Raw genomic sequence first — 14999 nt, 5'->3', positions numbered from 1 at the left:
GAAACCAACAAGATACATTTTCCTTCAATATTAGCACTTGCTTGCATCTATAGATTTCTTGTGTTCATCTCTCTTAAAATTGCTAGCCGATGTGGGAGCATGGATGATGCGCTAGTGATGGGTAAGTAAGAACTATAATTCAGTATTTGTTTGATGTTTGATTTTGCTTACAAGTACCTCTATATACAAGTCATCTCCTCTTGATTAGAAATGTTTGATCATACCTCACTTACGGTCAGCTCTGTTTTTTGTTATATTGCAAGACCTTTTGTGTACCTCATCATGATGAAACGAAGGAAAATTTTCGTTTACCTGGAATAAAGGCTGGATGCTATAGGGGGCGGAGTTACGAATCTTCTTTTAGGTCATTGTCCTCCATGGTTACTGCATTACATTCTTCACTTGAATTATCCATTTTCAGATGCACGAACAACACAAAGATGACCGATATATTCGGAACCTTTTTGTTACAAAGATACTACCAAGATTTCTGTACATCATCTTTCTCCCCTCCCTCCTCCTAAGTCCTGGTATGGTTGGCAGGCAGAGGGAAGCACTATCACACACCATTGAACCCTAATCATTCTCCTCGGCACACCATATCTGTTTCGGCGCTCTCCGATCCGATCCCCTCCATCTCCGGCCCGGTCCGCCCTCGCCCGCATACAACAAAAAAAACACAAGCATTGTACCAAAAAACCCAGGCATCAGATGCTCCAATCTGTGCAGTCCATATATAGCCCTTTTGGAGAGCAAAAAGGTGGAGTGCAAACAAATATGAAAAACGCCACCGTAGCCCCTCACTGACTCGCCTGCAAAAACCACTTGCAAACCACACAAACCGAAAACGCCAGCTCGCCGGCCTCCATTTTTAGCAACTTTTCCCTTAAATCTCCTCCTGCACACCTTCTCTTCCCCTCCCCCACACAGCCAGCCGTGCCTCTGCCTCTGCCCCTTCTCCCACCTCGACCCTTCTCCGGCGCCGCCGCGGCCTCGGCCATGGAGAGGAGCCCCGGCGCGGCGCTGACATCGTCACCCGAGGAGGAGGAGGAGGAGAAGGCGGCGGACGGCCATGGCGAGGAGGCTGGCGTGGAGCAGGAGGACGAGGAGGAGGCTGCGCCGGTGGTGCTGAAGAAGGGGCCCTGGACCACGGCGGAGGACGCCATGCTCGTGGACCACGTCCGGCGCCACGGCGAGGGCAACTGGAACGCCGTGCAGAGGCTCACCGGCCTGCTGCGCTGCGGCAAGAGCTGCCGCCTCCGCTGGACCAACCACCTCCGCCCCAACCTCAAGAAGGGCTCCTTCTCCCCCGACGAGGAGATCCTCATCGCCCAGCTCCACGCGCAGCTCGGCAACAAGTGGGCGCGCATGGCCGCGCATGTAAGGCAGCACACACTTCCCTGATCTTCCCCCTCGATTAATTTATTTATTCATTGCGAGTTCTTGATTGTGACCGGTGTCGCTCGCGTGCGTCCGCAGCTGCCGGGGAGGACGGACAACGAGATCAAGAACTACTGGAACACGCGGACCAAGCGCCGCCAGCGCGCCGGCCTGCCCGTCTACCCGCCGGAGGTGCAGCTCCAGCTCGCGCTCGCCAAGCGCTGCCGCTACGACGACTTGTCGCCGCTGCCGGGCGCGGCCAATGCTGTCCAGGCGCTCGACGCCGCCGCGGCAGGGTACACCAGCTCCCGGCCGGCGCCGCTCGACCTGGCTCGCCAGCTCGCCGCGACGAGCCAGGCGGCGCAGTTCCTCTCCCCGCCGCCGCCCTTCTCGGCGCCGTCGTCGCCGTGGGCGAAGCCGTTCGCACGGAACGCGCTGTACTTCCAGTTCGCGCACTCGTCGCCCGTGTCCCCGTCCAAGCCGACCAGGCCGCTGCACCACCCGGCCACGCCGGACCTCTCCCTCGGCTACGGCGTGCGCGGCGCCGACCAGAGCAGGCTCGCGCCGCTCTCGCCGTCCCCTGGCCGCCCCAGAGTGGAGCTCCCTTCAAACCAATTCGGCCAGGCGATGCCGCCGACCTCGGCCGCCGCCGCCGCCGGCGCGGCGCTACCGGATCATCATCAGCATCAGAACGCGGCGAGCCTGGAGAAGATGCTGCAGGAGCTGCACGACGCCATCAAGGTCGATCCGCCGGCGAACGGAGACGCCGAGCGCCATGGCGGCGGCGGCGCGGTCCTGGAGCGGCATGGTGGCAGAGGTGAGTAGTGCATGCCGTGTGTGAAGCATTTCTCACACCTTCCCTTTTTTGGATGCACTCGGAGTTCGATTTGTTGCTTTGCTGGAGAAGAGAACAAATACTCATGATTATGATGTGAATGGGCAGATTAGCGTGAGCCTTTTCGTTTGTGCGTCCAAAATCACCGTTTGTTTTCTCTTGCGAAGTGCCACCAACTTCTTGAAAAAGCTGGACGAGCGAGACAAATTTTTAGCATAGTGTCACCATCTGGTTAATCAGATTTCACTTACTTGCCAGTGATAGGAATAAATGCGCCTTGGTGAAAGTAACTCTGATGAATTAACTATTATAGGATCTGGGCAAAATCTGATGGAATCTTCTTTGTTTTTCTTTTCTTTTTGGTAGTTTTAAGGTTAGAGAAGCTTCTGCGGGTACAGTCTACAGAGGGCTTTCCCTTCTTTTTGTCCTTGCAAGACAGTGACTGCCTTTGATCTTGTTCCATGATTACTTTGCCTTATCTTGCCAAGTGCTTTAACACCTTTATTTCCTTTCTTCTTTCCTCACTTCATCTACCACTTTGTCTATCATTTATACCTAATAATCAAAATGTAATATGCTTCCTTTTCGTGCTTCTATGATTGCTTCCTAAGCTTCCATATCACCACGTCACATTGGTGTCATATTCTGCACAAGTTTTTTTTTTAACAAAATCAGCACGATCATATCCAGGAATATTTTCTGGACATTAACTAGAGTGTAGGTTCTCATGATTAGTGAAGAATAGAATCAAATCAGGACTAATTTATCTATCCTCTGCATGAATCTGCATACTCTGATGCAAATATGAACTTTCATGACTCAAATTGGGCTGCACAACCCATGTCACTTTGTTCTGCATTTCGCATCATGAATGAATTTATCTAAGAAAGCTCATCGTGAATTTCAAATCATTTGCAGAGAACAAATTGGACGGCCAGCATAGGGATGACGACATGGGTACGCTGTTCGACATGATGATCCCGAGGCTCAACGCGCCGGAGACCGTGCCGCTGCCTCCGGCGGCAGCTTCGCCCAACCACTCCGGCTCGACCTCGCAGCACAGCAGCGACGACCAGGACCCGTCCACCGCCGACCTCGGCGTGGACCTGCCGGTCGCCGGCGGCGCCAGCCCGCCGGACCAGGACTGGGGCCTCGACGGCGTCTGCCAGTGGAGCAACATGTCCAGGATCTGCTGATCGCCCGCAACAACTGCAGGAGCAGACCATCAGTCTAGAGGCCTACCCTTAAAACATCCGATGATTCTAAGAACTCGTTGAGGAGAGAGAGTCCCTTTTTTTCTGAACCTTTCTTGATGCTGCCAGATGCCAGGCATCACATGGACAAATCTGTTTCTGTTCCGTTCTTGACGACTATGTTGGTTGGCTGCCGACTCAATCTCAGCTGCAAGCGCAATCCAGCAGAACTTGCGTCAGCGTCTAGTAATCTTCTTTCCAATTTATTTGACATCATCAATGGCAGATTTTTTTTTACAGATACATTCCCTTGAAGTTTTACTGGATCTAATTTTTGGAGGTATACTACAGCATCTATCATTGCTCTCTCAAGACAAGAGAGTATGGTCCCTTTGGGTGTAGGCAGTGTCCCCTTCAGGTGGGTTACCCAAAAATGGAGCCTGACGAGGGAATATATCTCTGTGCTAGGTACTGATCCATGTCTTTTGGAGACAGGGAGATCCGGTTGGCACCTGAAACTTTCAGAAATTGTGACTGGTTGCTTCTCCGGCTAGAGCAATCTGATCCCAAGAAAGCAAAATCGCCCTATAGTATCAAATTTTCAAGATACCAAAATGCATGAGTCTGAAATTCCTGCATCCTAAACTAGGCCTGAAGTTTTACATTTGTGAGTAGAGTAGCTGGCAGGCTTGTAGGTGCTGCCTCTCGTAGGGCGTACTAGGCAATGCAGGAATTGAAACCACGTACGTAGGATCAGATACAGGAGTCCAGAGATTGAATAGGGCCATCCCGGTAGGACCTAGACCTACCTTCCTCATGATAGGAGAATGGGATCACTAATCATGACGATCCTTATCGACTTCGGACATTGCACATCCGTGTGGAGAAGGACATTTCCAAGACAGTTTGTGCTCATTTTGCTCTTGTCTGCTATGCTTACTTTGTGTGCCAACATAGTACTAGCTAGTGTGTCTGCAAAATCAAAGAAATTATATTCTCGAACTGTTTTATCTAATACTGGTGTAATTTGAAATACAGTAATTTCTAGTACGATACATTAAAATTTGAAATCAGTTAGCAAGACTCTGATTGAATTACTACAAGACCAAACAAAATCGTCGTAATCCTTGGAATATTAACACGAACCATGCCAAAGGTGTTTGGTTGTCTCCGGTCTCCCATGAAGCACAGGCCGATCGAAGAACATGGAGCGGTTGGATTGCATGAGCAGGTTCCTGTCCATGCTAAGTACGTGTTGCCCACTCTTTGCTCCTCGCTTTGTGGCATAAGTTGCTCCCCTGGAGCCGCTCCTCTTGTTGTGACTCCTTGCTCCCCTGCGTCCGGGCATAATCTTTTTCTTCATTTCCTCGCTCTCTTCGATCACCGTCCCACTGGGTAAAAGAAGCTTCTAACAGTTGTTCCCCGAGAGAGAGCCGGAGCAAGAGATGGGCCACGCCCTGAGCTTAAACTTGGGCTGTGCTGTAGCTGTACATCCTTTTGTATGTCTTTCAGAGCAGTATTTTTTTTAAAAAAAGTGTGCTTTTAGAGAAGTATGGCATTGGTGTATATATATATATATACTAGCATAGTGTCCATGCGTTGCTACGGGTAATATTATATAATCATGCCGATCTTCTGATACTTTCTAATATTCATTGAAAAACAATGTGAAACTTATGGAACACTGCAAGAAAATTTACATGACAAAATCTAAAGCCTCCAATTTACTTCTCATCAATGCAATAGATAATAATAAGTTTTAATCTACATGGCTAGCTAGTAACCCCAAAAAAATGAAGGTGTGTCACAGTTATCATCAGTGTCAAAGGTTATCACTGATGATGTAGCCAATATCCTACCAATTCTAAATATTAAATTTTTATTTTGAATTTAATTATCAAATATGCATATGTGTTGCTATAGATAAAGGCCGGATATATTAGTAAAATATATGTGACCTATTATAGTAATTGCAATTTGCAATAGATTGTTGGAGATGTTGGTGATTAGAATGAGTCGGTCTTCTTCTTCTCCTAAATTTGGACTGTCCTCAATTTTTTTTCTGAACCAAAGAAACTCTCGTTACAGACTTTGAGGAAAACACGAGCAATTAGACTCAACTGAGAAGCTTGAATACATGCGTAACCTAATGTGTTGTCCGGAAGCAGGAAGCCGGCCGGTGTCACAGAACCGCCAAATTAAAACTCTAATTAAGCGTAATGGCCGTCATTTGAACACATCGGGCGCATTAGCTTAACGACTTAATTTGACGATCCTTTCTCAACCCACGGCCCGATCGAAACAACACCGGTAGTCCCATGCGATGGTGGGCGCAGATGGTACAAGCACGACACGATTACTTAAAAATACAAGGGCGAACGAGACACGATACAATAGATTTTTACAAACCGAGTTCAAGTAGAATTACAAATAATTTACAAAGCCTTACAATAGATATGACTGAAGTTCGAATAGAAAAGATCCTACAACTATGCTAGCTGACATCAGTTCTGACCCTCCGCGACCGGTCGGACCAGTTCACCCAACCGGTCGGCTCCATGCTGCCGACTCCACCGGTCAGACCGGTCTACGCAAAACAGAAAGGCTGCACACTCAGCCCACAAGTGTACAGCTCGACAGCGCCCTAACCTAAGGGTCCCGCTCCTCGACCTGCCACCCCTCTGCATCCCGGTGGATGAACTTGACACAACAGGGGCAGAAGTCGACGTCCGGGTGTCCTGTAATATATGTTGGCAACAAACCCTGAGTATACTAATACTCAGCAAGGCTTACCCAACTAGTGGGTATAACTTAGCCCACATATCTAGATATGCAAGGCTTTCTGGCTGGTGGTTAATTTGCATAAAAAGTTTCTAAAGTAAGTCCTTATTTTCCCACTTTTAGCTCCAAATTTAGTATACAAAAATCATTAACTAGTATTTGCACCTGCTAAGCAAATCATGGCAAACATGGGATAATAGTTCATGATAGTCATTTCCAATCATCACTTAAAATTCCATATAGCATTACTACGATGCGGTGCTGCGATCAAGGTGCTCATATCCGAGAGCGACTGACGGCGAATCGATCCGATTTAACCTTGCAAGGTGGACCTAACCAACACGGCACGCAAAAGCCCCGTCGGACCCCACGCACCAACCTTTCCCCTCCCCGCCTCGAACTACAGGAACCAGCCCAACGACATATGGTCAGCCGAGCTCAACGTGAGACCACCAAAAGTAAACATATGCATCCCAATTCTCCGCGACTACTCGACTCGCCCCAGGAGTTGGGTGCGGGTTCCTGTACTTTCGAAGCAAAGCAGTACTCGGCTTACCGGTTTCGACTACCTCCTACTCCCGGTATGCGGTTAGTACTGTTCAAACTCAATCACAGGGCCAGACAACAAACGGTCCTTAACCGACACAGACGGGGCTAACCTTTCCCCGCCCGGTCTCCAAGTTCTTTTCCTTTCTTCCCTAATTTCAATAATTCCGTAGCGAGGGAGTTCCAGACGGTATGCCACTGGCCCACACCGCTCAAGAATGGGAAAAGGCCCGACATAGCGAGGTGCGAGCTTTCCTTTGACCCCGAACCGCTGGACCCCCTTCATTGGAGATACCCGCAAATAAACCTGATCCCCCACTTGGAAGGAGATAGCTTGCCGCTTTTTGTCCGCATAACTTTTTTGGCGGGTTTGAGCCGCTTTCAAATTTTTCTGGATGAGCTGAACTTGCTCCTCGGCTTCCTGAACTATATCAGGCCCAAAGAAATTTCTCTCCCCAGCTTCCGACCAATTTAAGGGTGTTCTACACCTCCGCCCATATGCCTCAAAAGGAGCCATTTTGATACTCTCCTGGTAGCTATTGTTGTAAGAAAATTCTGCAAGTGGCAGACATTCATCCCACTTTTTACTGTAAGAGAGTACACAGGTTCGCAGCATTTCCTCCAGAATTTGATTGATCCTCTCTGTCTAGCCGTCCGTCTGAGGATGATAAGCTGAACTACGGATGAGCTGAGTACCGAGGGCTGAGTGTAACTGCTCCTAGAAGCGTGCAACAAACTGGACACCACGGTCAGAAATAATAGTCCGGGGTACCCCGTGCAAGCTAAGAATCCGACTGATATACAACTCCTCATAGTGTTGTGCCCTATAAATGGTCTTCACCGGTAAGAAATGGGCTGACTTCGTGAGACGGTCCACAATCACCCAAATAGAGTCATACCCCTTTGAGGTCTTGGGAAACCCAACAATGAAATCCATACTAATATCTTCCCACTTCCACGATGGTATACTCAGGGGCTGCAAGGGACCAGCTGGTCTCAAATGACTCGCCTTCACCCTTCTGCAAATATCACACTCAGATACATATCTGGCAATTTCCCGCTTCATCCTCGTCCACCAAAATCGCTGTTTCAGATCTTGATACATTTTGTTGCTGCCCGGGTGAATAGAATATCGGGAAAGGTGAGCCTCATCGAGAATCTATTTCCGAAGCTCAAAATTTTTAGGCACCACTAACCGATCCTGAAACCAAAGAACCCCCTCACTATCTCGATGAAAGCACTGCACCTGAGGATCATTCTCACTGAGCCGTTGCCTGATCTTATCCATGCTCGCATCATTTTTCTGAGCCTCCACAATTTGATCTCTGAGTGTAGGTGTGAGGGTAAGATTAGTAAGTGTGCCTTCAGATACAATAGCCAGATTTAATTTTTCCATTTCTTGGCACAAGGTTTCATGCACCACTGAGGCTGAGGTGCAACTGCAACTTGCCTTGCGACTCAGTGCATCCGCAACGACATTCGGCTTACCCGGGTGATAATGGATCTCCAAATCATAATCCTTTATCATCTCTAACCACCGCCTCTGGCGCAAATTGAGCTCACTCTGGGTAAAAATATACTTAAGACTCTTGTGGTCCGAGTATATGTGAACAGGATTGCCCAGAAGATAATGGCGCCAGATCTTCAATGCATGTACTACTGCTGCCAACTCCAGATCATGAGTGGCATAATTCTCCTCATGTCGTCTGAGGGTTCTGGAGGCATAAGAATCACTCGCTGGTCCTGCATAAGGACGCAGCCTAGGCCCGTACCTGATGCATTACAACAAGCATTAATGACCAAATAATATCCAGCGGAGACAAACAGGGATGGATACAGAGCCAAGACCCGTACCTGATGCATCACAGTACACATCAAAAGGCCGGGTAATATCTGGCTGAGCGAGGATAGGGGCAGACACTAGAAGTCTTCTCAAAGTCTGGAAGGCCTACTCACATTTGTCGTCCCAACTAAATCTCACCCCTTTCTTGAGTAACTCAGTCATGGGCCTAGAAATTTTTGAGAACTCCGGTACAAACCGGCGATAATAGCCTGCTAGCCCAAGGAAACTCCGGATCTCTGAAACAGACTCTGGAGTCTTCCAATTCAGGACATCCTGAATCTTGCTCGGGTCAACAAAAATCCCCTTGTCTGAGATGATGTGGCCCAAGAACTGGACTTCCTTGAGCCAGAAATCACATTTACTGAATTTGGCGTACAGCTTGTGCTCCCGCAGGCACTGAAGCATAATGCGGAGATGCTCTGCATGCTCTTCCTCATTCTTGGAAAATATCAGGATGTCGTCAATGAAAATCACGACGAACTTATCTAGCTCAGGCATGAACACCGAGTTCATGAGATACATGAAATGAGCAGGGGCATTCGTTAGCCCGAAAGACATGACCAGATATTCAAAAAGTCCATATCTGGTGGAAAAAGCCGTCTTGGGGATATCCTCAGCTCTAATCTTTATTTGATAATAGCCAGAGCGGAGATCAATCTTGGAAAATACTTTGGCCCCGAATAGCTGATCAAATAGAATATCAATCCGGGGAAGGGGATATTTATTTTTGATTGTGACGGCATTCAGAAGTCTATAGTCCACACACAACCTGAGGCTTTCATCCTTCTTTTTCACAAAGAGTGCAGGACAGCCCCAAGGTGACTTGCTAGGATGGATATAGCCCTTATCAAGCAATTCCTGCAATTATTTCTTTAACTCCGCCAGCTCATTGGGTGGCATCCGGTAAGGCCTCCTAGAAATCAGTGCCATACCCGGTTGCAATTCAATGGTAAACTCCACGTCACGATCAGGCGGCATTCCAGGCAGATCATCCGGAAAAACATCCGGGTATTCACACACCACTGGTATATCAGCCACATTTTTGCCCTCGACCTGATTCAATGTTTGGGCTAAAGAAGTACAATTCCTAAGATACACGGTCACAGGGCCATGGAGGGCAGAATTGATGTGCACCGTCTGTGAAAGAGTGTCCAAAAGAACCCCTTGTTCTTCCATCCAGTTCATGCCCAATATAATATCTACCTTATAATATCTACCTTCTGGGTGGGCAGAACGATGAAATAGGTGGGATAAATTTTCCCTTGCACTAGTAGGGGTACCTGCCTAACTATCAAATTTGTAATTATTTGACCCCCAGGTGAATGAATATTGTAATGACTTTTCAGACATTCCATCTCCAGCCCAAGTTTAAGAGCACACTCCTTGCTAATGAATGTGTGAGATGCGCCCGAATCAAGTAGTACTTTAACGGGGCGATCATTTACTGAAAACGTACCCGCCATCACTGGAGCTCCCTCAGGAATATCCTTGAGGGTGGTGTAGTGCACTTGCCCCGGCTTGAAGTGGGCCACACTATGCTTCGGACCCTGCAGGCTCGATTGCTGGCTTTGCTTGGGTGGCATTGGGCAGTTCCGTGCAAAGTGACCAAGCTGTCCACAGTTGTAGCACGGAAACAAATTGGGGCGCATCCCCGGCTGCTGCACCCACACCTTCTGCTCACTCTACTGAGGAACAGGAGGCCTAACTGTCCCCTGTGGCTGAGGGTACTGAGGGGGCCTGTATCCTCACTGCTGCGGCGGCTGGTGCTGAAAGGGGGCTCGCTGTGGGTCCGACTGTACTAAGAGAAACCTCTGAGGGGCACTGCTAGAAGATTCCACTGCCGGCGCCTTTCTCTTCTTTTCTGCCTTATGAGCTAGGTGGGCGTCCTCTTGAATGATAGCCCCGTTGACTAGCTCACTGAAACTGTCGAACCTAACCATTGCCAAGCGATCCTGGAGCTTGCTACTGAGCCCCTGCCTGAAACAGGCCTGCTTCTTCTCATCAGTGTTCACATGGTACCCGGCATACTGTGATAGAGTGTTGAAGGCCTGGGAATACTGTAGCACACTGTTATTGCCCTGCTTCAGGGCCAAGAACTCTGTGAGCTTCCTTCTAATCACCCCCGCTGGAATGTGATGTGCCCTGAAGGCTTCCTTGAACTGTGCCCAAGTGAACCGGGTGTCCGCGGGGAACATTGCCACATGATTGTCCCACCATGTGCGTGCTGGGCCCCTAAGCTGCTGAACGGCAAATCCTGCCTTGTCCCCATCATTGTATGGGTGCAAGGTGAATTTGGACTCGATAGTCCGAAGCCAGCTGTCTGCCTCCAGTGATTCATCCGCCATATGGAAGAGCGGTGGTTGAGTAGCCAGAAACTCTGGGTATCCAGGAGCAGGCGGCTGGTGGTGATACTCAGGCCGCGGCGCTCTGCCCTGCGCCACAAGCTCACGGAGGAGTGCCGTCTGCTCATCGCGCCCAGTGAGCATGGCCGCGATGGCCTGGGCCAACTCAGGAGGGTTTGGTGGTTCTCCCATTCTGCATTCAACCATGATTGGGTTAGTTACATTTTTCTAATTTCTTAAGAAAAATCTTGACTGCAACTAACACCCGAATCATGGAAGAAATCGCTGAAAATCAATTATTTGAACACAACTTAGGGGTCTCTGTCTGCGCTCAACCGGTCAGACCGGTGCAACCGACCGGTCAGACCGGTCTGCATGGCTCTGCATGGGCTTGACGTAGATCAACCGGTCAGACCGGTGGCCAAGACCGGTCAGACCGGTCACCAGCAGAAATCAACTTCTAAGTCCCAACTGTGCACCAACCCCATAATTCAAAATATTTACTGCAATTTGGAAATTACGATACCATGATGCATGATATAATACATGAACTCCTGTGCCAAACTTTCACATGCAACCAAAAATTTAAATGTCATGATGCATGATGCATGAGCGTCCTACGTAATCCTCTCGACCAAAACTGAAACCCTACCTACGACTCTAGCACTTAATATATATCTAGGGCTTACTTCGCATAATTCCCACCCATACTACTTAACTATTTCTCACCCTAAGTCAGAATTTCATTTTTAGTTTGTAATATTCAAAAATTAATCATGCTCGTACCATCCCAAGTGCGTTTCAGCTCTGATACCAGCTGTGACAGAACCGCCAAATTAAAATTCTAATTAAGCGTAATGGCCGTCATTTGAACACATCGGGCGCATTAGCTTAACGGCTTAACTTGGCGATCCTTTCTCAACCCACGGCCCGATCGAAACAACACCGGTAGTCCCACGAGATGGTGGGCGCAGATGGTACAAGCACAACACGATTACTTAAAAATACAAGGGCGAACGAGACACGATACAATAGATTTTTACAAACCGAGTTCAAGTAGAATTACAAATAATTTACAAAGCCTTACAATAGATATGACTGAAGTTCGAATAGAAAAGATCCTACAACTATGCTAGCTGACATCAGTTCTGACCCTCCGCGACCGGTCGGACCGGTTCACCCAACCGGTCGGCTCCATGCTGCCGACTCCACCGGTCAGACCGGTCCCACGGACCGGTCAGACCGGTCTACGCAAAACAGAAAGGCTGCACACTTAGCCCACAAGTGTATAGCTCGACAGCGCCCAAACCTAAGGGTCCCGCTCCTCGACCTGCCACCCATCTGCATCCCGGCGGATGAACTTGACACAACAGGGGCAAAAGTCGACGTCTGGGTGTCCTGTAATATATGTTGGCAACAAACCCTAAGTATACTAATACTCAGCAAGACTTACCCAACCAGTGGGTATAACTTAGCCCACATATCTAGACATGCAAGGCTTTCTGGGTGGTGGTTAATTTGCATAAAAAGCTTCTAAAGTAAGTCCTTATTTTCCCACTTTTAGCTCCAAATTTAGTATACAAAAATCATTAACTAGTATTTGCACCTGCTAAGCAAATCATGGCAAACATGGGATAATAGTTCATGATAGTCATTTCCAATCATCACTTAAAATTTCATATAGCATTACTACGATGCGGTGCTGCGATCAAGGTGCTCATATCTGAGAGCGACTGACGGCGAATCGATCCGATTTAACCTTGAAAGGTGGACCTAACCAACACGGCACGCAAAAGCCCCGTCGGACCCCACGCGCCAACCTTTCCCCTCCCTGCCTCGAAATACAGGAACCAGCCCAACGACATATGGTCAGCCGAGCTCAACGTGAGACCACCAAAAGTAAACATATGCATCCCAATTCTCCGCGACTACTTGACTCGCCCCAGGAGTTGGGTGCGGGTTCCTGTACTTTCGAAGCAAAGCAGTACTCGGCTTACCAGTTTCGACTACCTCCTACTCCCGGTATGCGGTTAGTACTGTTCAAACTCAATCACAGGGCCAGACAACGAACGGTCCTTAACCGACACAGACGGGGCTAACCTTTCCCCGCCCGGTCTCCAAGTTCTTTTCCTTTCTTCCCTAATTTCAATAATTCCATATATTCAAAATAACTAAATACCCTATATCTCGCGAGTGATCCGAAATCACTCGTCTTCTACTGAGTTCTATTAAGCATAGCATTTCTATCGTCATTGTCGGTACCCTACAACTGGGGTACCCACTCCTACTGTGCCAAGACTCGCGCAGTTATCCGTAACTACGCCCTAAGGAGCTGAGCAGCCGGACTCCTGGGTTCCGACTCCATCTCACCGGACCAACGGTCCCGGACCCGCTTCCCGTTTGGGGATGGGTCCGGTGTCACCACGTGTCCCAGAGGTGGAAATGCTCAGCACCTGTGGCCGCGGACCCGGACCCCCGCAGGCGGGTCCGGGACCTCCACGTGCCTACCCGGACCCCCGTGAGCTCTCGGCTCAGCAAGCTGCTCGGGTGGGGTCCGGAGCCGCCACGTGTCACGCAGACGCGGGCGCGGGCACCAGCCTTCCGCTGGAAGCTCCCTCACCCACCCGCATTAAGTGCGAGTGGTTGAGGCGGGATCTGCTGCCTCTGGGCATGGGGCAGCTTTTGTCAGTCCACACTGTGGATCGCCAGATACCGAGACAAGCATTAAAGACTCAGCGCTGCGCGCATGAGCGACGAGTCATGATGACCAGCTACTGACTGAAGCAACAGTGCACGCTGCTACAGTGGACTGAGTCAGTAGTTCGGCGCTTCATCGTGACCTCGACGCGCGACTGCAAAGGCTAGACTCTACTCTGACAGGACAACTCAAGACCATCCCTGGTCAGAAGCTACGCACAGAAGCCGACGACAAGATCTCCGGATCTGAGCCATTGAAGGCCAAAGTGTAGTTTATAATACATCGCCGGGTCCACATGTCGGGGCCCCGCTCAGTGTACGTGCTCCCCTTGGACATATAAAAGGGAGAGCACGCCCACTAGAACACAGGGGGTTCACACATCATCTCCACAATCCAGACTCAAGCTCTAGCGAACTTCTCACTCTCGTGGGAAGGCAATACAACACACAGTGGACGTAGGGTATTACGCTCCGGCGGCCCGAACCACTCTAAATCCTGTTGTGTTCATCGTGTTCTTGAGGAAGATTGATCTAAGACTAGCTAACCCCCGAGTACACACCCTCTGGGCTAGGGCGGGTGCCTTCCGCCACCCGGCTGTGGTTTGCAGCACCACGACATTTGGCGCGCCAGGTAGGGGCGCTAGCTGGTCGCATTTCATCATCTTCTTCGTCCCCATGGTTCGCGTGGACGACGTGGAGATGACGGAGGGGGGTGGCGTCCTCCACGCCACATGCCTCTCGCGTTCCTGCTCCAGGGGCAACTGTGCCTGTGGAGCAGCCACCGTTGGCGGCGGCGCGCGCCGCCCGCCGGCAAGAGTCAGGGCACCCGTCAAGGGCCCCCTCACAAGCTGCGAGCGGCGGAGCGACAAATCCCAGCTCACAGCATACCTCACTCATGAGAGGAAGCCCGCTCCGGCGGAAAGCCGACTCCGGTCGCACCAAGCCCGCTCCGGCGGACTGCCGACTCCGGTCGCACCAAGCCCGCTCCGGCGGAAAGCCGATTCCGGTCGCACCAAGCCGCTCCGGCGGAAAGCCGACTCCGGTCGCACCAAGCCCGCTCCGGCGGAAAGCCGGCTCTAGTGGCTCTCTCCGGCGGAAAGCCGACTCCGGTCGTACCCCCGACTCTACATCTCTGTAAGTCCTACTCTTAGAGGCCCAGCAGGGAATAAAATCTTTTCCTTTGTAACTATGTAGTACTTCCGTGTGGTCCAGTCCGGTGAGCCTCCCCCGTGGAGGGGTCCGGACCTCTGCGAACCAGGTTCAGGGAAGCGTATTCACCCTCCGGGGAGGTCCGGAGCCGTGTAGCCGCTTAGCCTGGTTCCGTACCCTAAGCCTGCATGCTCTACCTCCCTAGGGTGAGTACCGTAGTACCTAAGACTGGG

At 50.1% G+C, this 14999-nt stretch overlaps 1 protein-coding gene across 1 annotated transcript; it reads left to right on the top strand.

The window, feature by feature from the left end:
• Positions 1-768: 768 nt before the first annotated feature.
• On the top strand, positions 769-3720 carry LOC120650490 (transcription factor MYB33-like). Its single transcript, XM_039927640.1, has 3 exons — positions 769-1380; positions 1480-2197; positions 3134-3720. Exons 1-3 carry the CDS (start codon positions 1000-1002, stop codon positions 3409-3411), a joined length of 1377 nt encoding a protein of 458 aa, XP_039783574.1. The 5' UTR covers positions 769-999; the 3' UTR covers positions 3412-3720.
• The last annotated feature ends 11279 nt before the right edge of the window (positions 3721-14999 follow it).

This window comes from Panicum virgatum, chromosome 9K (genome assembly GCF_016808335.1).
Source record: "Panicum virgatum strain AP13 chromosome 9K, P.virgatum_v5, whole genome shotgun sequence".
NCBI classification, from domain to species: domain Eukaryota; kingdom Viridiplantae; phylum Streptophyta; class Magnoliopsida; order Poales; family Poaceae; genus Panicum; species Panicum virgatum.
Note: the sequence above shows the minus strand (reverse complement) of the source record. Positions and strands in the feature narration are given on the sequence as shown.

Bases quoted from the DNA above. Each gene is read 5' to 3' on its own strand.
- LOC120650490 (XM_039927640.1), top strand. From the start codon at position 1,000: ATGGAGAGGAGCCCCGGCGCGGCGCTGACATCGTCACCCGAGGAGGAG. The intron at 1,381-1,479 runs GTAAGGCAGCAC...GTGCGTCCGCAG, and splicing joins GGGCGCGCATGGCCGCGCAT to CTGCCGGGGAGGACGGACAA. The intron at 2,198-3,133 runs GTGAGTAGTGCA...AATCATTTGCAG, and splicing joins GGAGCGGCATGGTGGCAGAG to AGAACAAATTGGACGGCCAG.